Source organism: Aotus nancymaae, unplaced genomic scaffold (genome assembly GCF_030222135.1).
Source record: "Aotus nancymaae isolate 86718 unplaced genomic scaffold, 86718_ANA_hifiasm-v0.15.2.pri h1tg000004l, whole genome shotgun sequence".
Taxonomy (NCBI): domain Eukaryota; kingdom Metazoa; phylum Chordata; class Mammalia; order Primates; family Aotidae; genus Aotus; species Aotus nancymaae.
In genome coordinates this window covers 19,055,839-19,080,770 of record NW_026988415.1, presented here as the reverse complement: position 1 = coordinate 19,080,770, position 24,932 = coordinate 19,055,839, and the positions used below count along the sequence as shown (strand labels likewise).

The 24,932-nt window shown below is 43.4% G+C and overlaps 1 protein-coding gene across 4 annotated transcripts in view; it reads right to left on the bottom strand.

Moving 5' to 3' along the window:
• Positions 1 to 618: 618 nt before the first annotated feature.
• The window catches only part of AIFM1 (apoptosis inducing factor mitochondria associated 1), a 37,324-nt gene continuing 13,010 nt past the window's right edge, over positions 619 to 24,932 (bottom strand). For 3 of the 4 annotated variants that reach the window (XM_012458742.2, XM_012458744.2, XM_012458745.2), the window contains 14 exons: positions 22,462 to 22,561; positions 20,744 to 20,865; positions 20,485 to 20,615; positions 18,518 to 18,608; positions 13,235 to 13,319; positions 12,495 to 12,571; positions 11,293 to 11,401; positions 10,075 to 10,182; positions 9,637 to 9,725; positions 9,039 to 9,179; positions 6,284 to 6,426; positions 3,582 to 3,706; positions 1,877 to 2,073; positions 1,295 to 1,550 (listed from right to left, as the gene is read on the bottom strand). In XM_012458742.2, the coding sequence (XP_012314165.1) occupies positions 1,479 to 1,550; positions 1,877 to 2,073; positions 3,582 to 3,706; positions 6,284 to 6,426; positions 9,039 to 9,179; positions 9,637 to 9,725; positions 10,075 to 10,182; positions 11,293 to 11,401; positions 12,495 to 12,571; positions 13,235 to 13,319; positions 18,518 to 18,608; positions 20,485 to 20,615; positions 20,744 to 20,865; positions 22,462 to 22,561 (1,590 nt within the window). In that variant the 3' untranslated portion in view covers positions 1,295 to 1,478. Of the gene's footprint in view, positions 1,060 to 1,294; positions 1,551 to 1,876; positions 2,074 to 3,581; positions 3,707 to 6,283; positions 6,427 to 9,038; positions 9,180 to 9,636; positions 9,726 to 10,074; positions 10,183 to 11,292; positions 11,402 to 12,494; positions 12,572 to 13,234; positions 13,320 to 18,517; positions 18,609 to 20,484; positions 20,616 to 20,743; positions 20,866 to 22,461; positions 22,562 to 24,932 lie in introns of those variants that run through there. The other variant, XM_012458743.3, reaches the window with a different exon arrangement.

Here is a 24,932-nt window from a genome sequence, read left to right as displayed (position 1 = left end):
TACGATATACCTGTACTGCTAATTTTTACGGTGGAGATTTGGCCTGTTCTCCCAGTATTCAGAAAGGATTTGGTTGAAGCTGAAACTGCCCTTAATCAAACCCAATATTAAAAAAAAATCCAGACTGGTAATAATTTTCTCTTTACATACACAGAGTTTCACAACAGGACTCTTGAAAGTAGTAACAAATTCCTATTAAATAAGATTTGATTTTTTTAGGCCAGGCACAGTGGCTCATGCCTATAATCCCAGCACTCTGGGAGGCCAAGGTGGGCAGATCACCTGAGGTCAGGAGTTCGAGATCAGCCTGACCAACGTGGAGAAACCCTGTCTCTACTAAAAATACAAAATTTACCAGGCGTGGTGGCGCATGCCTGTAATCCCAGCTACTCAGGAGGCTGAGGCAGAAAAATTGCTTGAACCCGGGAGGCGGAGGTTGTGGTGAGCTGAGATCGCGCCATTGCACTCCAGCCTGGGCAACAAGAGTGAAACTCCATCTCGATAAAATAAAATAAAGTAAGATTTGATTTTTAAAAGTTAAGCAATCTAAAATGCCAAACAATGAGTTGACTTGTGAAACTTTGAATTGTATTCCCAGGAAAATAATCTAAAGTGAGGTATGCCCACAAGTGTATTTTAGAGAAAAGGCGCTTTAGAGAGGGCAGATGTCTGGTATGAAGACAACAGGCAGAAGAGTCAAGAGATGATGGTCCTTCCAGGAGTCCATCTCCAGGTTTCATTGTGAAGCACCAAGTCTCTAAACTCAGATTTGCAGTAAGTGTTCTTTCTGTCCCCTGCGGGACCCAATCCAGTTCTGGGACAGGAGTTGTTCCAGGTAAAACTGAGTCTCTTCCATACATTTATTTGCTTTCTCGTTCCACAATGATCTATGAAGCACTTACTATGAGCCAGAGCCTGTGCTAAGCTCTGGAGATAAAACCATGAGCAAGACCTCAATGTCAGGGCTTCTGCTTCCAGGAAGTCATGGGCGAGCAGGGAGACACATATACAAGGATGAGGCCTGGAGGGCTGGGAACATCTTCAGAGATAGTGAACCTCCTGAGAAGAGAGGAGGGGAGTCAAGTGTTGTGGGCCGAGGCCACAGCAGGTGCGTGCAAAGAGGTCTGGAGGGGTGAGGGAAGTTCAGGAAAGGAAAGGAGTTTCACGTGTGGAATACGGCATGAATACACGGCTGAGAAAAATTCAGCGCTTGGTCAGTGCTGCGATTTGCTTGCTTTCTAATATGCATGGCTTTCCTCTTTTACCCACCTGCCCCCTTGATGAGAGGACAGAATTTAATTTAGAAGAATCAGCATTTATTTCACTATGTGAACATTAAGAATTTGCCTACATAGTTGAAAATATTCACAAAGGACTTGAACATTCACACTCATACACAGAGAAAGTCTGCTGAATAAAAAAATGCTCCTTTACCCATCCGACCTCAGCAGCGGGTTTGCCAATTCCACTGTGGCACTTCAGTCTTCATGAATGTTGAATAGTTTGGCTACTTCATTGAGATCTTCATGCTGCTCACCGTCCTTAATTATCTGAGGGAGAGAGAGTAACAATAGTTCCCTAACTCATTCCATGTGCGTTCAGGCCGTGCCCACACAATGGGGCCACCATATCACACTGGGAGGGAGTTGTGGGAACAGCTTTCTACTAACCCAAAACAAGCAGCCTGCCAACTCCCAGGTCACCCAGCCAAGTCCAAAGTGAAAAAGAATGTTCCTGAGCCAAGGCTATACCTTTGTTCTGCTTAGGCACAATTTGACCTGGGGGTACAATGTATCTCAGGGCACCCGATGAAGTTACAGGAGTCTTTCTGACTCACACTTCCCACCTTCCTCTAAGAGCTATGATGGGCACCTACCTTCCTTGCTATTGGCATTCGGTTAAAGATGTTCCATAGCACAATCCCCACGACCACTTTGTCCCTGAGGTAAAAGACGACACCTTTGCCGTAGTCCTCCCCCTGGACGGGGGCCTGTGGAACTCCAGGAGTGCTGGGAGGAATAGTAATTTCTGAGGCCTCGGATTCTGTCTCACTCTCTGATCGGATACCAGTTCCTGTGGCCAGCCCCCAAAACAAACAAATATAGAAGCACAATCAAAACTTTAGTTATTACGAGCTTGGGAAATTCTAGAAGACAACAGTCTTTGGAGGCCTGCTTCAAGCTACTTCTAGAGGATTTATTTCTCTATGCCCCCTCAGTAAACCCTGGCCTTCTCCAGCCCCTCTCCACTGACAAAGCCAAGGAAAAAAGTCTTCCTTGCCAGCTTCTGGGCACTGGGTCAGTCTGACCCAAAACTTCCTTCCCTTATTACCTCATTTTAAATTTATGCTATGGATATTTCCTGGTATCTGGATTTCTTCAAACTGCAGAAGGCTGGTTCTTGTCCTCTGAGGAACATTCTAGAGCTGCATGGTCCAAATACAGTAGCCACTAGCCACAGATAGCCATGTAAATGAACATCATTTCAAACTGAGTAAGATGTAAAATTCAGTTCATCGGTACTCACCATGTTTCATGGGCTCAAAAGCCACATGGAGCTAGTGGCTAATGTACTGGACAGAGCAGAGATGAAACATTTCCATCACAGCAGAAAGTTCTATTGGACAGTGCTATTTGACAGACACTTTAGCCAAAGCAGAAGGCACTTCCATATGGAATAACCATAGTGGAGGCATTTCTTCCTAGAGAAAGATAAGAGGGGAAGGGAAGGGTGGCAAGGGAAGGGGGCACCTCGTCTTCTGAGAACGACCAGGCTCCAAATAATACTGTCCAGTGGACAGACTGGTGACCTGAATCCACTTACTAGGTTACTAGGAGAGATCAGAATTAAGGAGTATGGAATACATAAGAATTACACAGGAAAAGGACCTACATATCCATAATATGTCTTGCTTCCTCCTTCTTAAAGAGCACCTTGCCCTTGAAATACCTCTGGCAAAAGGACACAGAGGTTAAATAACTTGAGCTAAGGTCAAGGAATAAGGTCTTGGAGTTAGTCAAAGAGACATGTGTGGGAGAGAAGTCCATTCCAAGAGCGGTGCCTCCCATCTAAAGAAAACCTGGCACTAAGATCTGCCGAATGGAATGAAAGGCAGCTGAAGAACTACTCAGCCCAGTTCCTCCCTGCCTGGGACCCATGGAGGATAGCCAGTCTTAAGCTAAGGCTCTCAGGCTGCGTTCTTAAGATTTACCTGAAGCAAAATAATAAAAATGACAACTGAAAGAAAGAAAAGTAAAAACACAACCTAAAAAGTTCAGGTTTTCTTGTTTTCTTCCTTAGATAGGTCTTCCCGGAGATAAAACAACAGTGTCGTTGAGCTAGGCACTGTCTAGGGCGGATAGCCGCAGTATTTGAATCTATGCTTTGACCAGGACACCTGATTGTGCCAAATCTCAGACCACTAAAGAGTGAGGACTTGGGGTTTGGTTTCTTTTAAAGCACAACATGAAGAGAGGCTTTCATTGACAACCCCCTCTGGCCAATACAGAAGCTCCTTGTTCAGGAGAGTCTGGACCACTGTTTCTCAATTCTCTCCAAGAGGAGTGCTGGGGCTTCCTTACCTGACTGCTCTGTGGCAGATTTGGGGTTGTCCTGTGCAGTTGCTTTTGCAAAAACACCAACTGTGGGCAAACTACTGTCCACAAGACCAATAGCTTCATAGCCAACATCGGGGCCCAAATCACTCCTAAGAAGAGAGAAGAGGGTGTTCTGTTAAGGGACTGTAAGGAATGACACGGTAGCACATATTCTCCATGACACTGCAATCTTTTTTTTTTTTTGAGATGGAGTTTTGCTCTTGTTGACCAGGCTGGAGTGCAGTGATCTCAGCTCACTGCAACCTCTGCCTCCTGGGTTCAAGCAATTCTCCAGCCTCAGCCTCCAAAGTAGCTGGGATTACAGGTGCCCACTACCACACCTGGGTAATTTTTGTATTTTTAGTAGAGAAAGGATTTTACCATGTTGGCCAGGCTGGTCTTAAACTCCTGACCTCAAGTAATTTTCACACCTTGGCCTCCTAAAGTGCCGGGATTATAGGCATGAGCCACTGTGCCCAGCCAATATTGCACTCTTATGCCAACCAAAGAACTTCTTATGGGTATCACAAGAGATGCCAAACTCATTTGCTATTGCTAGAGCACCTAAGGATGACCATGAGAAAGTAAGATCAACTGTAACAGCTTTGATTTTTCCTTAAAAAGACATTATACATTATCACATATCCATGCAGTGATTGAAACGTTCTTCAACTTATTCATGCTTTTATCCCATGCCACATTTGGAAAGCGATGAGCTTCCTACTTCTGCTATTAGCTACTTTTGTCTTAAAATGACCTTTCTGAAGCTTTAAAGAGTGCTCCACATTTATGGAATTCAGAATTTGAGATGTTTTATGGTTTCATTAACCTACAGCATTTCTCCTTAGCCTTCATTTTTCTTTAATTTTAAAAAAAATTTATTTTAAAAGTTCAGACAAGGTCTCACTGTGTTGCCCAGGTTAGTCTCGAACTTCTGGGCTCATGCAATTCCCTGGCCTCAGCCTCCGAAAGTGCTGGAATTAGAGGCATGAGCGACCACACCAGACCAGCCTTCATCTTTCAGGACTGGAATGCACTCTATAAAGAGGCATCTTCATCTACTTGGTCATTTTATTTTAACTGCTCTTCTTGGAAACTTTCTATCATCATCACGCCTTTCTACTTCTTTTTTTTTGAGACAGGGTTTTGCTCTGTCACCCAAGCTGGAGTACAGTGGTGTGATCACAACTCACTGAAGCCTCATCATGGGCTCAAGCATTCCTCCCACCTCAGCCTCCCGAGTAGCTGGGACTACAGGCATGCACCACCACTCCTGGCTAATTTTTGTATTTTTTGTAGAGACAGGGTTTAGTCATGTTGCCCAGGCTGGTCTCCAACTCCTGGGCTCAAGAGATATGCCTGCCCCAGCCTCCCAGAGTGCTGTGATTACAGGTGTGAGCCACCGTGCCTGGCCTACACCCTTAATATATCAGGGACTTCACAGAATATCTGAGGCACAGACACATCACTACCATGCTTTTTGTAAAAATCTAGGATACTTGAGCTGTTTTTGTTTCTGGTGCTCTACATTTTATCTTCTTGGCTGCTGTGGTTCATCGGACTGGTGTCTTCAGGGAACAGTCTACCATGACTGCTTGGAATCTGTTCCTAGGCCCTGATAATTATATATTTATGGATAATTTTTATTTATTTATTATTTTTGAGATGAAATTTCTCTCTGGCTGCCCAATGGCACGATCTCGGCTCACCGCAGCCTTCGCCTCCTAGGTTTAAGCAATTCTCCTGCCTCAGCTTCCTGAGTAGCTAGGATTATAGGCATGTGACAACATGCCTGGTTAATTTTGTATTTTTAGTAGAGACAGGGCTTCTCCATGTTGGTCAGGCTGGTTTCGAATCCCAACTTCAGGTGATCTGCCCGCCTCGGCCTCCCAAAGTGCTGGGATTACAGGCATGAGCTACCACGCCTGACCATTTATGGATTATTTTTTCCTAGCTGCATTATCTATGTTGACCCTGAAATTCATCTGCTATTTTTTTGCAGCCCACTCATAAGACTGTGGGTGACTGTCCTAAAAGGTACTTCATCAGCTAAGAATATCCCCAACAGAAACCACTTAGAAGCTTCTGAAACCTTGACGTTTTTTATGTACATCATCTTTCAAATCAACAAGATGAATGTGTGTCAAATAGGGCCAGTCTTGGTACTCAGGAATGTCCACTGCTAACAGTTCTTTATTCAAAGAACTGCCTATATATCCTGACTTTGAGTAACTCATCATTAAGGGTTACATGAGTGGGCTGCCCTTTTGTCAGTACGTTGGGCTAATTAAGGTTTCCAGCAAAGAACAAATTAAAATCTATTGCTGTCTACACCTAAGAGTATACTTCTGTACCACCTATTATGGCGTGAACTCTGAGCTATTCTACCAGAAGTGCTGATGCCATCTCCATTCATTCACCTCGTCTAACATATGCCAGACAGGAAACTTAAAATCATTTTTTTTTCTCTTTCAATGTTTTACAAAAGCATCAGTTTGGTGAAAAACCAAACAGGACAGTTTTGCCAGATGACTACCTGAGGGTAGAATGTGTAGACATAAGATGAACTTTTTTTCCCTTCTGTATGAAGCTAACTGGCTTGTAATGAAACCAAACCCTAACTCTGTGTATGGTCCTAGAGACACTGGATTCTAATCAGTTGAGTCCCCAAGGCACACCACTATTACCAGAACATTGACTGATGCCAGTACGGCTTAGCAGCTCCAGTCATATTTTCTCCAGCCAATCTTCCACTCACAACAGCATGATCATGGTGCTCTACCCGCCTCCTTCCCAACTTTATATCATAGAAGCATGCAGCATCTCCTGCCTGTGGAAACAAATACATAACATGAACACATGATTTTAAAAAAGCAAGTTAAAGACAAAATAGAAACTTTTGGAGCTCAAAGAACACTTGTAATGGTAACTAATTCACGTTTTCCATCTACAGGCCAGAGTTGTAACTAAACTAACAAAACAGCTGAGAACCCATTTAAAATAATTTTTTTTTAATTTCCTTTTTGAGACAGGGTCTCACTCTTTTGCCTGGGCTGGAGTGCAGTGGTGCGATCATGGCTCACCACAACCTGGACCTCCAGGCTCAGATGATCCTCTAACCTCAGCCTCCCAAGTAGCAGAGACTACAGGATTATACCACCACACCCAGCTAATTTTTTTTTTTATTTTTAGTTTTTTTGTAGACATGGGTTGTTGCCATGTTGCCCAGGCTAGTTTTGAACTCCTGGGTTCAAGCAATGTGCCTCTCTCAGCCTTCCAAAGTGCTGGGATTACAGCTGTGACGCACCATGCCTGGCCTGAGATTTCATTTTTAAATATCTATTCTGCTTCCATAAAGCTAACCTAAATCTTCTATAGTTCAGTTTAGTTACGTCTACTTCTTGTTCTTTCCTTAACAGACAGGACATTTAATAACTATGATTTGCAGAATATTCTTTTTTATATGTAGTAGAAACCAGTTTTGGGATGTGACTGCCTCTTACCTAGAAATCCTTTCTAAGATTAGATTTCTTTTGTCATTCAGTATTCATTCACATTGGACAAATATTTATGGATTACTTATTATATACAAAAGTATTATGTTAGGCTGGGTACGGTGGCTCACGCCTGTAATCCCAGGGGTGGCTCATACCTGTGTGATCCAAGGCAGGTGGATCACCTGAGCTCAGGAGTTCAAGAGCAGCCTGACCAACATGGAGAAACCCTGTCTCTACTAAAAATACAAAATTAGCTGGGTGTGGTGGCACACTGGCACATGCCTGTAATCCCAGCTACTCGGGAGGCTGAGGCAGAAGAATAGCTTGAACCCAGAAAGTGGAGGCTGAGGAGCCAAGATCATACCATTGCACTTGGGCCTGGGCAACAAGAGTTAAACTCCGTCTCAAAAAAAAAAAGTATTATGTTGTCTGGGTTGCTGAGACAAAACTGACATGGATCTTGACTATGAGGAGCATACAACCTAATGCAGAAAGATACAGCCTTGCTCATAACTACAAAGCAATGTAAACAGTAATATGCCATATGAGAGGCACAGATTAAAGGAGTCAGGTATTTCAAGCAGAGGGCGAGAACCTCCAACTGGGGGTGAACTGGGCCAGCTTCACAAAGGATGTGGTATTTGAGCTCTCTAATCCTTTGTTCATCTTTGTGGCTATTTAGAGTCCCCCAAAGCAACCTAAAAATCCAACAAGTGAGCAATGGTAAACTATGAAATTCGCTTAATGGAATATATAGTCATTAAACTGTTTACAGAGTCTGAAACAACATAGAAAATGCTTACATTTATGGTGTTAAGTGGAAAAAGAGTGGAATATTATATGCAGTATGCTTGCCACAAGTAAAACAAACCAACAAGAAAACCTACGTGCAAGGAAACAAAGGGAAGGAAATACACCAAAATATTAATGGTTGCTGCAGGTGACTTTCCTCTCCTCTCTCCTCCTTGTCTGTCTTCTACATTGACCACATACTACTTTTTTTCTTTTTTTGAGACTGAGTCTTGCTCTGTTGCCCAGGCTGGAGGGCAGTGGTGTGATCTCCGCTCACTACAGCCTCTGCCTCCTGAGTTCAAGCGATTCTCCTGCCTCACTCAGCATCCCAAGTAACGGGGATTACAGGTGTGTGCCACCACACCTGGCTCAGTTTTGTATTTTTAGTGCAGACAGGGTTTCACCACATTGGCCAGACTGGTCTTGAACTCCTGATCTCAAGTGATCCACCTACCTCAGCTTCCCAAAGTGCTAGGATTACCAGCATGAGCCACCACTCCTGGCCCACCTATTACTTTCATAACAGGTTAAAAAAATTCAGTACATTTCATCTTTTTTTTTGAAAAGGAAAGTTTGGAGGGGGAGAAAGATTCCTCCAAGGTGCCTATGTCCTTAGCTGCAGAGTCTATAAACAAACACAGTACACTTGTAGCTAGCAATGGGGAAATTACTTCATGGTTCTACATACTATAGTCTTGTTTGTGTCATAATAGATTGTAAGAAACAGCTAAAAATAGTACTCAAGGAAAACAAAAATAGAGTAATTTTCCTTTCTAGGAAACATGTTGTAAAATTGCTTCATCTTCCATCCCCCGGATTCACGTGTGAGCAAAGGGAACAGAAGATCTGTGTGAAGGCTATGTGCATACCTGCCAGGGGTTATGCCAGTGGCTGCTGCCAGTAAGTAGAATCTGAAGAGCTCTACTCCTGCAGGCATGCACACTGTTCATTTCATCTGCCACTAGCTTGCAGATGAGGCCATACCTGGTCTTCTGAATCAAGCAGTTCACACATTTCTATTGTGTACCCTCAGCCTCTAAACACTCTGACCCTATTTGGTAAGGCTGTTGATGAGCTTTGGTATACTACTGGGCAGACTTGTTCAAAGGCTAGGGAGAATGAACTGTGCTTGGTCATGCTGTAGCACACTTACCACCCAGATGTTAGAGCGTGCTTGTAGCTCTGCATTTACCCGGAAGCCACCAAAATCTGAATCTATTTCCAGGCCACCAGTCTTGGCCAACTCAACATTGGGCTCCAGGCCCACAGCTGCCACTATGTGGTCAGTTTCTACCTGAGGCAAAAAAGAAATAACTTCAGTCAATTACCACAGTTCCCACTTATGTCTACAGGCATAACAATGGCCCATCATGCCATTAAGAATTGGGACTTTAAACAATCATGGGTTAACTTATCTCTGGTAAATGGATTTTAAGTTCTATTTCATAAGCCTCCACCACCCCATCCTATGCACACCCCTCATATCATTCAAACGAAATCTGCCACCCTAGCAAGGACTCAAAACTCTCTGAGACAGGTAGAGAGAGGCTAAGGGAAAGTGGTTCGCAGGTGCCTACTCTGGCTCTCATCATTCTATTTTAATGGAGGAATAGTTCATTTGGAAAATTATATCAGGTTAATGGCAACTGCCAGGAAAACTAATCTACGGGTGTCAAATGAAGGCATAAGAATGGGGCAAGTGGAGGGGAGAACTGGAAGCTCTCCTGGCAGCCTGTCTTTTCTTTCCTTACCTTCCTGCCGTCTTTCAGCTTGATAAGTAACTTGCCACGGCTGACTCCAACCGACTGCACAATAGCATTGGGCATCACCTTAACCCCCTCTGTAAAGGCAAACAAGACCTGAGATTGAGCCTACGAGGCTATCACTTTTATGGGAAGTAGGGAAACTGACCCGTAGTCTCCTCCACAGTAAAACTAATAATCATCAGTACACAGGCAACTTTGGAGAGCTGCAAGAACCTGAGCCCATGGTTCATTTTCAGCACTTACAGGAATTTGGGGCATCTGATTCAGAACACCTAGATGAACTTGGCTGACTGGAGAATGGTGGAAACATTTTACAGGCCAGGTGATAGGGTTTATGTCAAGGGGGTTCCCATAGAAGTGAAGTTTGCCTTAGGTCACACTCAAAGGAAATAGAGTAGCAGCATATAGAAACAGTCTCTCTACCTCGTCTGACTTTTTCCATAGTCCAGTTGCTGAGGTATTCGGGAAGGATCTTTCCCATATTTCCTTTCTCGGGGAAGAGTTGAATCACTTCTGTGCCCAAGGCTTGAGCTGGGAAGAAGAAACAGAGTAGTTACAGCAAGAAGCAAAAGTCAATCCTAGGAAGACACTAAGAAAGGAGCAGCAGGCAGCCTTCACTACAGACACGGCAGAACTGCAATCCAGGCCAGAGCGCCCACTTATAGGACACTGGGCACAAGGGCCTTGGTGCTCGAGTTCATTTGTAAGGCAAATACAACAGGTGCCAGAACTGCCGTCCCCAGATTAAGCTTCAGATGGTGAACTCTGTGCATTTTCACCCATGCAGTCACCTAAGGCTCACACAAGTGCTTTGCAACCTCTGAACAGGAAGCATCCTCCTGAGAAGATGCCCTGATTTCATACAGCTGAAAAATAAAACTAAGAAAACTAGTTGCCATGAAACACTCAAACTGGAGCTCACAGATCTGTCAAGCTGGGAACCATCATGTGCCTGAAGGAAGATTTTTGCTGTTTTTTTTTTTTTTCTGAGACTGAGTTTTGCTCGTTGCCCAGGTTGGAGTGCAATGGCACAATCTTGGCTTACCGTAACCTCCGCCTCCCGAGTTCAAGCGATTCTCCTGCCTCAGCCTTCCGAGTAGCTGGGATCACAGGCATGTGCCACCATGCTCAGCTAATTTTGTATTTTTAGTAGAGACAGGGTTTTTCCGTGTTAGTCAGGTTGGTCTCAAACTCTTGACCTCAGGTGAACCGCCTGCCTCAGCCTCCCAAAGTGCTAGTATTACAGGTGTGAGCCACCACGCCCGGCCACAAGTTTTTGGCTTTTTACAGGAAGCAGCAGTTCAAAGACACCTATAATTCTATAGTCTGCATTGCCCTTATCATCTTCATACCTCACTTTCCTCAATATTTTATTTCTAAGGAGTCCTGGCATAGAGGCGAAAGGAAAGGGAAAGGGAAAGGGAAAGGGAAAGGAAAGGATCACTGTTAAGTTGCTCAGGTGACAGCTTTCTGAGCACCAGGGATCCCTCACTAGAACTAATCTCAGTGCTTAGCTTCTCACTATATAAACCTTAAACTCTTTCTACTGATCCTGCCAAACACATCTCTGGAATTTGTAAGACCACACAGAAACTATAAAAGACTAGAGAAAGAAAATCAAAGTCAGTCCTCAATACTCACCCTTTCTGCCAAGAGCACAGGCCAGTTCGCTACCGAGGAAGCCCCCACCGATAATCGTAATTGACTTTACTTCCCGTGAAATCTTCTCCAAGCTTCTAAAGTCTCCAATCTGCAGGATCACATCAGTTTAGTCCATTAATTTCCAAAAGGGGCATAGGATAATAATACTAGGAAGCAGTTTCTTCTAAATCTTTGGCAACAGTAAATCTTCTCCTCGTATAAGGTGCCTCAATTATAACTTCTATGTTATTAATATAAAGTTCTTTCTTCATGGTAACATTCCTTCTATAAACAGTGGTTCTCGATTGGTGGCAGTTTTGCCCCTATCTTCCCCAGGAGGACATCTGGCAATATCTGAAGACATTTTTCGTTGTCAGGGCAAGTAGGTGCTCCCGGCATTTAGTGCATAGAGGCCAGAATGCTGCTAACATTCTACGATGCATAAGACAGCTCCCACTACCATTATCCAGCCCAAAATGCCAATACTGCAGAGGCTGACAAACCTTGTTCTACAAAGAATTTAAAAGACAGTACACAGCCTGGCACCGTCTCTACTAAAAATACAAAAAAAAAAAAAAAAAAATTGGCCAGGCGTGGTGGCACGTGCCTGTAATCCCAGCTACTTGGGAGGCTGAGGCAGGAGAATTGCTTGAACTTGGGAGGCGGAGGTTGCAGTGAGCCAAGATTGTGCCACCGCACCCTAGCCTGGGCAATAGAGTGAGACTCAGTCTCAAAAAAAAAAAAAAAAAAAAAGACAGTACAAATCTTATCCCTGAAAAATGACAGCAGTTTTTATAAGCACAGTATTAAGAAGCAGAACACCCCCTTGCTTTTTATTTAGGTACTCTTAACTTTTTTCTCTGAAGTCTCTACACAGCACTTGCAATGAAAAATACCAAGAGGCCATAAGGGGTTCCAATGAATCAAACGCATCAGGAAAAAACAACTATGGAGGAGCAATCAGAAGGATCTATTGCAAGCAATACAAACACTCCAGTTTTTCCCTAGGAGCTTAAAACCCTTGAGTGAGGTATCTGAGGTGCAGAGAGAGGAAGTGACTTGCTCAAGGCCAGATAACAAGTCTGGAGAAGAGCCATAAATAGAACTTGGATCTCCCAAGTCCCGGGTGGGCACTTGGGAACTGCAAGATTATACTACCTCTTCAAAAACAACACAAGGAAATCACTAAAGCATACAATTACCTTTCTGAAAAGCGTTGTTCTACTCTTCACCTCTGCTCCAGCCCTATCAATGGCAGACAGACTTCTTGGAGTACCTCCTGGAAATAAGAGAAAGAAACTCTTTAGCCCAACAAGCAGGAGCTAGCCCAAACAATACCCCCTCCACCACACAAAGGTGGAGCCCTCTTCACTGAGCATTATGGCGGCAACAACAGGATGAGATAAGAAGGCTTTGTTTGCCTTCAACTCACCTCACAGCAGGCTTTTTGTCATTTTCCTTTGAGAAGCAGATTTGAGAGTCTGTCTTTAAGGGGTATACCCTCCCCCTAGGTGGCCAAAAGGCCTTACTTTTGGCTTCCATGTTCTATTCTAGTTTCTCATGAGGATTCGCCAGCTAGCATAGCTACATGAGTTTGATGAATTGCTTCTGTCTCTTCTCTTGGTTTCTGATTGCAACTGGCAATGAAGCCACAAAACAACATCGCTTTCAGGGCAAAGGGTGAGGGCTAAGCACAGAGAGAAAAAAGGGCAACTTCTTTATTCCTCTACCAGGAAAACAGCAAGGATCATCCAGAAGGGCTGGTGATCCAGGATGCCTGGACACATCCAGCTTTTGAACCAAGAGAAGACACCCAATTCAGAGAGTCTGAGTTTCCGTTTTCCTAAGTAATAATGCCTTCTATATTTAGAGTCCAGAAGACTGGACTCTAAAATTTGAATGAGCTGTATCAGGGAAGAAAGCCATCTCCAGAAATGCTCACCTGTTGCAATCAAGCACTTTTCATAGGTTATTTGAGAGCCATCATTAAGTTTCACCATGTTGCCTCTCACATCCAGCTGTACTACCTGGTACAGTCATCACACACATACACAAAAGAGGTAGAGATGAATTAGCTTTGAAAAAAATTTACTGAGATGTAATTCACATAAAATTCACCATTTTAAAGTGTGCAATTCTGTGGATTTTAGTATATTCACAAGGTTGTGCCACCATCGCCACTATCTGATTTCAGAACATTTCCATCATCACCCCAAAACTCCAGACCAATAAGAAGTTGCCAAGTTGCCAGCTCAGGCAGGGCATGGTGGCTCATGCTTGTAATCCCAGCATTTTGGGAGGCTGAGGCGGGTGGATCATCTGAGACCATGAGTTCAAGACAAACCTGGCCAAAATGGCAAAACCCCGTCTCTACTAAAAACACAAAAATTAGCCAGGCGTGGTGGTGCATGCCTGTGGTCCCAGCTACTGGGGAGGCTGAGGCAGGAGAATCGCTTGAACCTGGGAGGCGGAGGTTGCAGTGAGCCAAGATCGCATCACTACACTCCAGCCTGGGCAACAGAGCAAGATTCCATCTCAAAAAAAAAAGAAGAAGAAGAAGTTGCCAGCCTAATAAGAATTAGTTCTTGATCTAAAGCGATCCTTGAGAGACCATTTCCAAGTAATCATGAGAACCACAGTTTCTGGTACCCAGTTTCTTCAAGCAGTCATATGTTGGAAACAGGCAATTAGAAAGCAGGTAACATTAGAGCAAGTCATGACAGTCCCAAAGTCCCTGCCCCATGTGTGGAAAAGGAGAATTGGGACAGCCTTTCTTATTTGGCTGTTCGGAATTACTTATTATTACTTTGTTAATAAATCTCCTAGGTCTACAATATTTTTACAGAATGCGTTCTCCAACTTGTAGTCTTCACTGAAACTTGGCTCTCTCTCAAGGAGAGCTAACATGTAGAGACTGTTCGTTCCCCCACACTCCACATCACAAGGCCAGGAGGAGGTACTGGCATTCTGCAAGCTTCCTGAGGTTACTGGTCTGCTGCTTCCAGATCCTTGTACTTTCATTCTCCTCTGAGGGATATCAGAGGAGTCCTATATTCCTACAAATCACTGTTTTGAGCCACCTCCTGGATACTTCTCCTGATTCACTGAAGACCTTGGAACCCGGCTCATACTTTTCCTCATCTTGTCTCCTAAACCTCTACTTCTACCTCAATTATCCTACTCAGTCACAATTTTCCATCCTTTCAGCTTTCGCTCCATCTGTCTCCTATACTTGTTTTCAATTTTCTGTTTATTTGACTGGCTGCTCCATTCTAACTAATTTGGGTGGATGGTAGAATATCCAAACTGTTCTTTTGCCAGCACCTTTAATTCTTTCTTATGGTTAAGAGCTTGAGCTTTAGAGTCAGAGAGAATAGCACTCCAGTCTTTGCTCCCCACTCCTTACGAGCTATGAGACCATTCAATCAAGCATCTACTATGTATCAAGTGCGGTGCTAAGTGCTGGGGACATGACAGTGAGACAATGATCCTCGCTGCTTTAAGAGTTCAGTGGCCAAGACAACTTAACAAGCACTAACAATAATCACAAGTCATAAATGTGATATGAATGGTAGGAACAGTGCAGGTAGTGCTGGGAACATATGACATGTACAATCTAGTCAGGTTGGGTTGGGTTAAGCTTTCTAGAGGCAATGAGATAAACTGGGATCTGATGGATAAGCAGCTTCTTTAGCCTCCTTTGATTTGTCCTTGGTAAGCTCCCTCTTCAATTCAATCCTGCTACTCAACCCCCACACCGTTGGCCCTCAAATAACCATCTTATGTTCTATTCTATTGCGAAAATAAGTGAAGCCATTAGACATGATCTTCCACAGCTTCCTACGAGGCATGAGGGTTCCCAACCACCCCCCGCCCAGCCTATTAACAGGTTTGTCCCATCCAATGGGTCCCACCTTTGATGCTATGTCCCTTTCAAGCTTTTGTCCCATTGCCATCTCTTTTTTCTCATTTAAATCTTTTGAAAGAGTACTTTACCCTCTTTTCTAACTTCCCAATGGTATTTGTTTTATTTTATTATTTTTTTGAGATGGAGTCTTGCTCTGTCACCCAGGCTGGAGTGCAGTGATGTGATCCTGGCTCACTGCAACTTCCACCTCCTGGGTTCAAATGATTCTCCTGCTTCAGCCTCCTGAGTAGCTGGAATTACAGGGGTGCACCACTACGCCTGGCTAATTTTTGTATTTTAGTAGAGATGGGGTTTTGCCATGTTGGCCAGCTGGTCTCAAACTCCTGACTTCAAGCGAGCTACCGGCCTCAGCCTCCCAAAGTGCTGGGATTACAGGCATGAGCCACCGCACCTGGCCCCTAATGGCATCTGAACCACCAAATCTCATAGTGCATTTACAGTTCTTTTCTTCCCAGATTCCTCTGCCACAGTAACAGTATGGATCACGTCCTTCTTCTTGAAACTCCCTACAACCTTGGCTCCTGTTCTCAGGTTTCCTCATACTGCTCTTTAAGTTCTTTCCTAGTCTCCTTTGTGGGTTCTTCTTAAGCCTGCCTCCTAAAAAATAAGGTTCCCCGGGGCGCTATCCTTGCCTTACTCCTCTTCTCACTAGATCAGTTCTCCCTGGGAGGCTTCACCTACTCTCATGGTTTCAACTACTACACATATGCAAATGATTCTCAAACCTCTATCTAAGCCCAGGTACCCTGAGCGTAGCAGTCATATGTCCAACTGCCCAGAAGACACCTTCACACAGAGATTCCACTTCACACTTAATGGTCCAAAACTGAATTTTATCTCCCCCACTAAACTAGCTCTTCCTCTCGTAATGTTTTTCTCAGCTGAGGATACACTGCCATCCACTCAGTCATGCAGGCTAGAAACTAGAAAGTCATCTTTGCCTCCTCCATCTCCTTCATCTTCTACCTTTAACCAACCACTAAGCCTCATTAAGTATGCCTCCTAAGCATGCCTCAAGTGTGTTCCCTACTCCTCATCACCTTTCTATCAAGAATTAATACTGGCCAGACACAATGGCTCACACCTGTAATCTCAGCACTTTGGGAGGCCAAGGCAGGTGGATCATCTGAGATCAGGAGTTCGGACCAACCTGATGAAACCCCACCTCTACTAAAAAGACAAAAAAAAAATTAGCATGGTAGCACATGCCTATAATCCCAGCTACTTGGGAGGCTGAGGCAGGAGAATCGCTTGAACCCAGGAGGCGGAGGTTGCAGTGAGCTGAGATCACGCCACTGTACTCCAGCCTGGGCAACAAAGTGAGAATCTGTCTCAAAAAAAAAAAAGAAAGAAAGAAAAGAAAAAAGGCCGGGCGCAGTGGCTCACACCTGTAATCCCAGTACTTTGGGAGGCCAAGGCAGGCGGATCTCAAGGTCAGAAGTTCAAGACTAGCCTGGCCAACATGGTGAAACCTCATCTCTACTACACATACAAAAGTTAGCTGGGCGTGGTGGCGCACATCAGTAATCCCAGCTACTCAAGAGGCTGAGGCAGGAGAATTGCTTGAACCCGGGAGGCAGAGGTTGCAGTGAGCCGAGATCGCGTCACTGCACTCCAGCCTGAGTGACAGAGCAAGACTCCATCTCAAAAAAAAAAAAAAAAAGAATACACTGCAAATTATTTAAAATTTACTTATTTTTTTAAAATTTCAACTTATTTCTCTGTAAGAGAGAAATAATATCCACCTCATAGGGAGGATAAAATGAAATGGTGCACATAAAGCATTTAAGAACTGGCCTTCAAAGATTAGAATAGGTACTATACAAAGTTTACCTCTTACTTTTTTCATCATCATCATCACACCACTACTATTCTAATTTGGGCTCTCACTACCTCTTGCCTAGATTATTGCAATAATCTCTGAAATCGTCTCTCTCTAGTCTTGTCTCCCTGAAATCCATCCTCCTCACGCCAATAGCAATTATTTAAAATTCAATTGCCTAAAACGCAACAGCTCCCCAGTGCAGAAAAAGCTCATGCCTTTTTTGTTTTTGAGACGAAGTTTCGCTCTTATTGCCCAGACTGGAGTGCGATGGGCGTGATCTCAGCTCACCGCAACCTCTGCCTCCCATAATTCAAGCGATTCTCCTGCCTCAGCCCGGGGTTACAGGCATGTGCCACCATGCCCAGTTAACTTTTATATTTTTAGTAGAGATGGGGTTTCTGCACGTCGGTCAGGTTCACCTCTTGCCACTTCCTAACTTGTACCTAACTGCTCTATCAGTACCAAGCTGCTTCTATTTCCTCGCACCTAACATGTTTTTTATACCCTTGTGCTTTTGCTTACGCTGTTCTTTTTTACTTGAATGTTCTTCACTCTTCTCCAGTCTGGTCAATGTCTCTTCATTCCATAAGACTGCCAATTTTGTAAGACGACCTCCTCCAGAAAGCCTTTCCTGAAATCATCACTCTACTGGGCACGCTTCCCACTGTTTCCTACAACATACTGCGCAGATCTCTCTTGCTACACGCGTATGCGATATGATTACCTATTTATGTTTCTGCCTAATACAGCTAGCCCCTAGAGGGTAGGGCCTGAGGGTTATTTACACATAGGGGATACTTAATGTCTCAGTACCAGCTTATCAACAAACCTACATCCATCTTCTCTAATGTCCCCTTTACAGGAGAAGTGTATGTTCCTAACAAAGGACAATCCCTCCCCTTGTGCTGTGTATCTCATCTACTCTGGGCTTTGCTCCTTCAGAGAACACCTCCCTACTGGAACACTGCCATTAGTTTACACACACATTCTAGTACCTCCCATTAACAACCATAAAATATAACAAACCATCCTGGGATTCCACAAATATCCTCCAATAACTGACCTTATTACTCAGACACTCACCTTTTAAAGTCTAACAATATATTCCATGCTGAGTTATGCCCAAATTATTTTACTGTCATGAATAATACACATTTGTCAATCTTTTCTCATCGATAATCCCAGAGAGAAGTTAGCGTGGGAAAATAGGAAGAATGAGGAAGAGTAGAAAAGCAAATAGGAAAGGTAACAGCTTTTAGGGTCAAGTTGAGTTGGCATGCTACCCTAGGTTTTGATACTAGTGCTTTCCCCAGAAAGACACACTCAGCATTATTCAACCTAAAGCAGCTTGATCCTTCTTTGATGAACTACAATGGCAGGACAGATATAAATGGTAATGGAAACACATATCACGATACTGGCTGGTGGGCACGTGCGTAGAGCCTAACAAAGGAAGCAATCTACTAGCTCACCTTCTTCCCAGTGAGGACGGCCACACCACCATTTTCAATGTGAGGCAGGTCCTGAGCAGAGACATAGAAAGAAGGTGGCTGGAAATATATGCTGTATGGAGAAGAGAGGAAAAATATTATAAACATGTGGAACTGTTATCAGCTTCTCCTATAGCTTTAATGAAATTGTTGGTATCCAGATCAGTGGTTCTCAGCTTAGGGCAATTTTGCCCCCAGGGGATGTTTGCCAGTGTCCAGAGACAATTTGGGTTGTAACAACTTGGGTAGGGATGGTACTCATATCCAGTGGGTAATGGCCAGGGATGCTGCTAAACATCCTATGATGCACTGGACAATGCTACCACTACTAGCAAAGTGTTATCCTGTTCCAAATGTCAATAATGCTTAGGGTGAGAATCCTGCTCTAGATTTAGGTTCATTTCAAAGTAAGAGCAAGTGGAGCACCTAAGGAGCTGGTATTCACACATCCCCCAAATGGGCTGTCCAGAATAGTGCTCTTCAATGGAACAACTAGTTCTAGCTCCTGAGATGACTCTGCCTCAAATATGATATATTAATATTAATATATTAATATTGGCTGAGTATAGTGGCAAAGGTCTGTAAACCCCAGTGCTTTGGGAGCCCAAGGTGGGAGGATCCCTTGAGGCCAGGAGTTTGAAACCAGATTGGGCAATATAGCAAGATCTCATCTTTAGAAAAAAATTTTTTTAATTAATGAAAGGCACGTGGTAGTACACACCTATAGTCCTAGCTACTCTGGAGGCTCAGGTGGAAGGATCACTTGAGTCCAGGAGTTTGAGGCTGCAGTGAGCTATGATTTGGCCACTGCACTCCAGCCTGGGTGACAGAGCCAGACCCTGTCTCTAAAAATATGTATGTATATATATGTATGTGTGTGTGTGTGTGTGTGTGTGTGTGTGTGTGTATGTGTATGCATATATACACATATAGTGGCTGGGCGTGGTGGCCCATGTCTATACTCCCAACACTTTGGGAGGCCAAGGCGGGTGGATCACGAGGTCAGGAGTTCAAGACTAACCTGACCAACATGGTGAAACCCCGTCTCTACTGAAAATACAAAAATTAGCCGGGTGTGGCGGTGCACACTTGTAATCCCAGCTACTCAGGAGGCTGAGGCAGGAGAATCACTTGAACCTGGCAGGCAAAGGTTGCAGTGAGCCAAGATTGCACCATTGCATTGCACTCCAGCCTGGGTGACAGAGCGAGACTCCATCTCAAAAAAAAAAAAAAAAAAAAAAAACATATATATATATATATATATATATATAAAGTTAGCCACTAACTTAATTGAACGTATACATCCTGTTTGAAAATGGAACATGATACATGATAGTGGGGGTAAGGGAGAGGAGTAAGTTTGTAAAATTTGGTCCAGTATCAAAAAGATCACTAATGAGAAAAAAATTGGAATCCAAAGAACATGGTACTAGAATTAAGAGATCTAAGTTGTCCTTTAAAAGGAAAAAGGTTTTGGACCTGTATCTCCAAGTCTGTCATGCAAACATTTTAACAGAGGCTCTTCCTTACAGTCTTCCCACTATATTCCTGAAATTCTGAATGCCTGCTAGGCTGTCAAAGAGTGCCATTAAACAGTTTCTCTTCTGCTCTTGTAGGACACGTCTAGGCAAGTATAAAGAAGTGACAATACAGGCCAAGTTGATCTTCACCAAAAGAAGTTTAACATAAAGGATCCAGAAATAGGAGCATTTGTATTTCAGAAGCCAACATGACACCATCAACTGTTGGTAGATCTGGTAACAGTATCCAGGACTCTTGCCCTTTGTAGCCTGGTACCTCTAAGTTGTACCAAGTGTTGACCATAGGAGACTCTAGCGGACAGCCAAGCCATCCCTCCTATTCACTGTACACAGTCAGCAGCAAAATCCTAACCTACTCTGTGCTTAGCTGAAGTTGTTAGTCAGGCTCATTTACATAAGCAAACACACCTTCTCTCTTTTCCATTCCACTGTTTGAATCGCAGTGTCTTTGTGACATTTGGGTCATCTGAAAACCACAGTTCTTTTGAAAGAGGAGGTCGCATGTATGGCAGCTCAGGATCTTCAGATACAATCAGCACCTTCAGACATAAAAATCGTGATACTTATCACAGCCAAATCATTTAAGAGGCTAATGTCAAAGTGTTCACATTAGCTAAATGCTTGCAGACTATACTCTCAGTGCCAAGCAAAAAAACATGCACCTTACCCTGGCCCCAGGATCCCGAGCCCGGATGGATCTGGCTGCAGCAAAAGCAGCAGTGCCTCCACCAATTAGCAGGAAAGGAACATGATTTGGTGCCCTGATTTGAGAAACTGGCTCTCCTGCAGCTGTAAGCAACAGACCAGACAGGATGAATCTTCTTGAAGTTTCAGATGATGCTTTGCCACTATTCAAAAAAAAAATCACCTTGCACTTGTCTCAATCCTTCACATAAAGCTAGCAGAACACAGGACCTACACTAATCTTAACAATCTTCACAGCATCCTGATGGGAGAGGAAAAGCAAGTATTCCTTTCATTTCATAAGTGAAAAATAGAGAGGAGAATGATTTCACGAATGCTATTCATTCATTAGGTCTGAACTGGTACTAGGACATAGCTTAAATATTTAGTTATTTCTAAAATATTTAGAAAGTATATATCAGTAGGCTTCTTCCCTTCCCATCAATTTCCTAGTGACTACCAGGAAAATATTAAGCTCAGTTTCACCTTTTGTTAGCAACAAAGGGATAAAATCCAGGAGGTCAACTGGGGATTATTATACAATGTTCAAAGGAGGTGCTATTAAAGAAAGCAGAACAAACTGCCCACCCAGAGTTGCAGGGCTTATGAAAGGATTAAAACGTTCCTCTCTGAAAATTGAAGTGTATCGTGAAATGGAAGTGATGGCGAGGATATGTGCTTTAGGAAAGTAAATATACCTTTAGCAACTCGAAACTCTGAAGATTCAAAAGGGGAACTAAACGGACCAGAAGAATTTCCTCATTTAAAAAATGGCTTTTGGCCGGGCGTGGTGGCTCACACCTGTAATCCCAGCACTTTGGGAGGCCAAGACAGGCAGGATCACCTGAGGTCAGGAGTTTGAGACCAGACTGGCCAACATGGTGAAACCCCATCTCTACCAACCATACAAAATTAGCTGGGCATGACAGCATGCGCCTGTAATCCTAGCTACTCTAGAGGCTGAGGCAAGAGAATCGCTTGAACCCAGGAGGCAGAGGTTACAGTGAGACTAGATTGAGCCATTGTGCTCCAGCCTGGGCAAAAAGAGCGAAACTCCATCCCAAAAAAAAAAAAAAAAAAAAAAGGCTTTCATCTCTTTTCCAATAGTTTTCCTTGCTAAGCTTGCCTTTTAAGAGACTAATTTTATTTTATTTTATTTTATTTTTTAATTTTTTGAGACAGAGACTTGCTCTGTCAACTAAGCTGGAGTGGAGCAGTGCAATCTTGGCTCACTGCAACCTCCACCTCTGTTCAAGTGATTCTAATGCCTCAGCCTACAGAGTAGCTGGGATTACAGGCATGTGCCACCATACCCAGCTAATTTTTATATTTTTAGTAGAGATGGGGTTTCACCATGTTGGGCAGGCTGGTCTTGAACTCCTGACCTCAGGTGACCCACACATCTCAGCCTCCCAAAGTGCTGGGATAACAGGCGTGAACCACTACGCCTGCCCAAGAGACTAATATTAATATACAGAAAATCAACCAGTCATAATCATCACTTGTTTTATTCTCAAACCCAAATTTCAGCCAAATTCTTTAAATCACTCCCAGTTCTAGGATAATACTATACTTTCTAGATGCTTGGAGTCTCATGCCACAATTGCTTCTACAAGACAGCCATAAATCACATCACCCAAACTGTTTATAACTTTTCCTTTATGAGTCTCGAATCATAGCAAGATCTAAGGGAATACTCACCAGAAAATTCGGCCCTTTTCTGTCTCTCTTCTGGTGTCAGCCCCATCCCTGAAATTCTTTCTTCGTATCTTTTTTGGTCCTCTCTTATAGTCTTATAGGCCTGCAGATCCAAACATGGAGAAAGTTTATTTCATCATGCAACTAGCTCATACTGTAAGTAATATTATCTTCCAATTAAATGAGAAGCTTTTGTCTATCTGATGTTAGTTCCTCTATGTCAAAACCACTAAGACAAAGTTGTTTTCTTAAGAAATAAAAAATACTGGGCGTGCACATGCTTGGTGTGGAAAAAATATGCATAAGCAGATGAAAATGTTCCACTTTCAGATTTTTAGGCTCTCTGTAAGGAATTCTCCCCCTATTTAATTCTGAATGTACAGTTTAAGAAAAAAAACATTTTATACTAGAAGAATAAAGTGCTAGAAAGGGCTAATCCTTATATGAAGCACAGAAAGGGGGTTTGGACTATGCTGGACACTAGCTGTGAAATCAACCTATAGGGTCCCAGGTAGGAAGCTGGGATGTTAAGTTTTCCTGGTCAACACTCCGACTTTTGCTGAGTATTCACACGGTGGTCAGAAACATGGCCACCTATATTCTACTTTTAGAGAATTACCCAGGGTTCCCTCAATGGTCTATCCTTTTCCTAAACTTATGAGGTAGAAAAAATCTCATTCAGAAAAACTACACACAGGTATTTACTAGGGGGTTAAACACCTTGTTTAAACACCTGTTATATTTCAAACAGTCTATATCTTCTCTATCCTTTCAAATTGGAGAAGGGTAATTTTAGCATCATGACTAGTTTTGTGTTGTTGTTTTTTAACACACAGCACCAGAGTTTATTGGAGACTTTTTAAAGAAAAGGTAGGCAAGAATGACTTTACATTACAATGCTTTTGGTCAGGCACAGTGGCTCACGCCTGTAATCCAAGCACTTCGGGAGGCTGAGGTGGGCAGATCACCTGAGGTAAGGAGTTTGAGATCAGCCCGGCCAACATGGTAAAACCGTCTCTACTAAAAATACAAAAATTAGCTGGGCGAGGTGGTGCATGCCTGTAGTCCCAGCTACTTGGGAGGCTGAGGCATGAGAATTGCTTGGACCAGGGAGGTGGAGGTTGCAGTGAGCCGAGATCGTGACACTGCACTCCAGCCTAGGTGAAACAGTGAGACTGTGTCTCAAAAAAACAAAAAAACTTGGCTGGGTGCAGTGACTCACACATGTAATCTCAGCACTTTGGGAGGCTGAGGTGGGCAGAGCATGAGGTCAGGAGTTAGAGACCAGCCTGACCAACATGGTGAAACCCTGTCTCTACTAAAAATACAAAAATTAGCTGAGCATGGTGGCACGCACCTGTAATCCCAACTACTCTGGAAGCTGGGACAGGAGAATCGCTTGAACCAGGAGGCGGAGGTTGCAGTGAGCCGAGATCACTGGACTGCACTCCAGCCTAGGCGACAGAGTCTGTCTCAAAAAAACAAAAAACAAAACAAAACAAACAAAACAAAAAACCTACAACACGTTCACTCTTTTGTACCCCACAGGGTCAACAAAACAGGAATTTAAGTGAACATATGTCAAATGAAATCTCGGATTATTAATTAATTGTAGTAGAAAGTAAAGACAATCAGAAGAACAATAAAACATATTCTAAGAATACTTCTATGACTTCCTTCCAGAGCAGCCCATCAGGCAATGTGCTGCAATTGAGGAACCTGGGTCCTGAGAGCTGGGTTTAGCCTGGAAGCATTTAACATTGTGACACATGAAGTAGAAATTTAAGTACCATATGTGAAAAGACAATAGGTACTCCTGGAATTTACTACTAAATTTATCAAATAAATGAATTTAATTAACATTAATTTCAAGAAGAGTTATCTTGGCATCAGATACTATATAGAAGTCCAGTATTTACTCATACCTTAAAAACATTTCTTTTAAGAATGGGACTTTGACCAGATGCTGGTGGCTCACAACTATAATCCCAGCACTTTGGGAGGCCAAGTTGAGTGGATCACTTGAGGCCAGGAGTTCACGACCAGCCTGGCCACCATGGTGAACCCGTCTCTACTAAAAATACAAAAATTAGCTGGGGCGCGCCTGTAATCCCAGCTACTAGGGAGGCTGAGACATGAGAATCACCTGAACCCAGGAGGTGGAGGCTGCAGTGAGCCAAGATCACAACACTGTACTCCAGCCTGGGCGACAGAGGGAGACTCTGTCTCAAAAACAAAAACACAACAAAAAAATCTAGAGGGGAAAACTTCTCCTCTTTAAAAAAAAAAAAAAGGGGGGACTTTTACCTAAAAAGATAGCTTAATCTGGTCAACATGAATGAAAAGAGAAATAAACAGGGGCCATGTTCATTGACAGGAATATCCCAAAATAGCCTGAGCCCAGCTCACCCTTGCTAATGGCTCACACAGGAAGGGAAGAGCAGACCAAGAAATACCTAGAGGTTTAGTGGGGA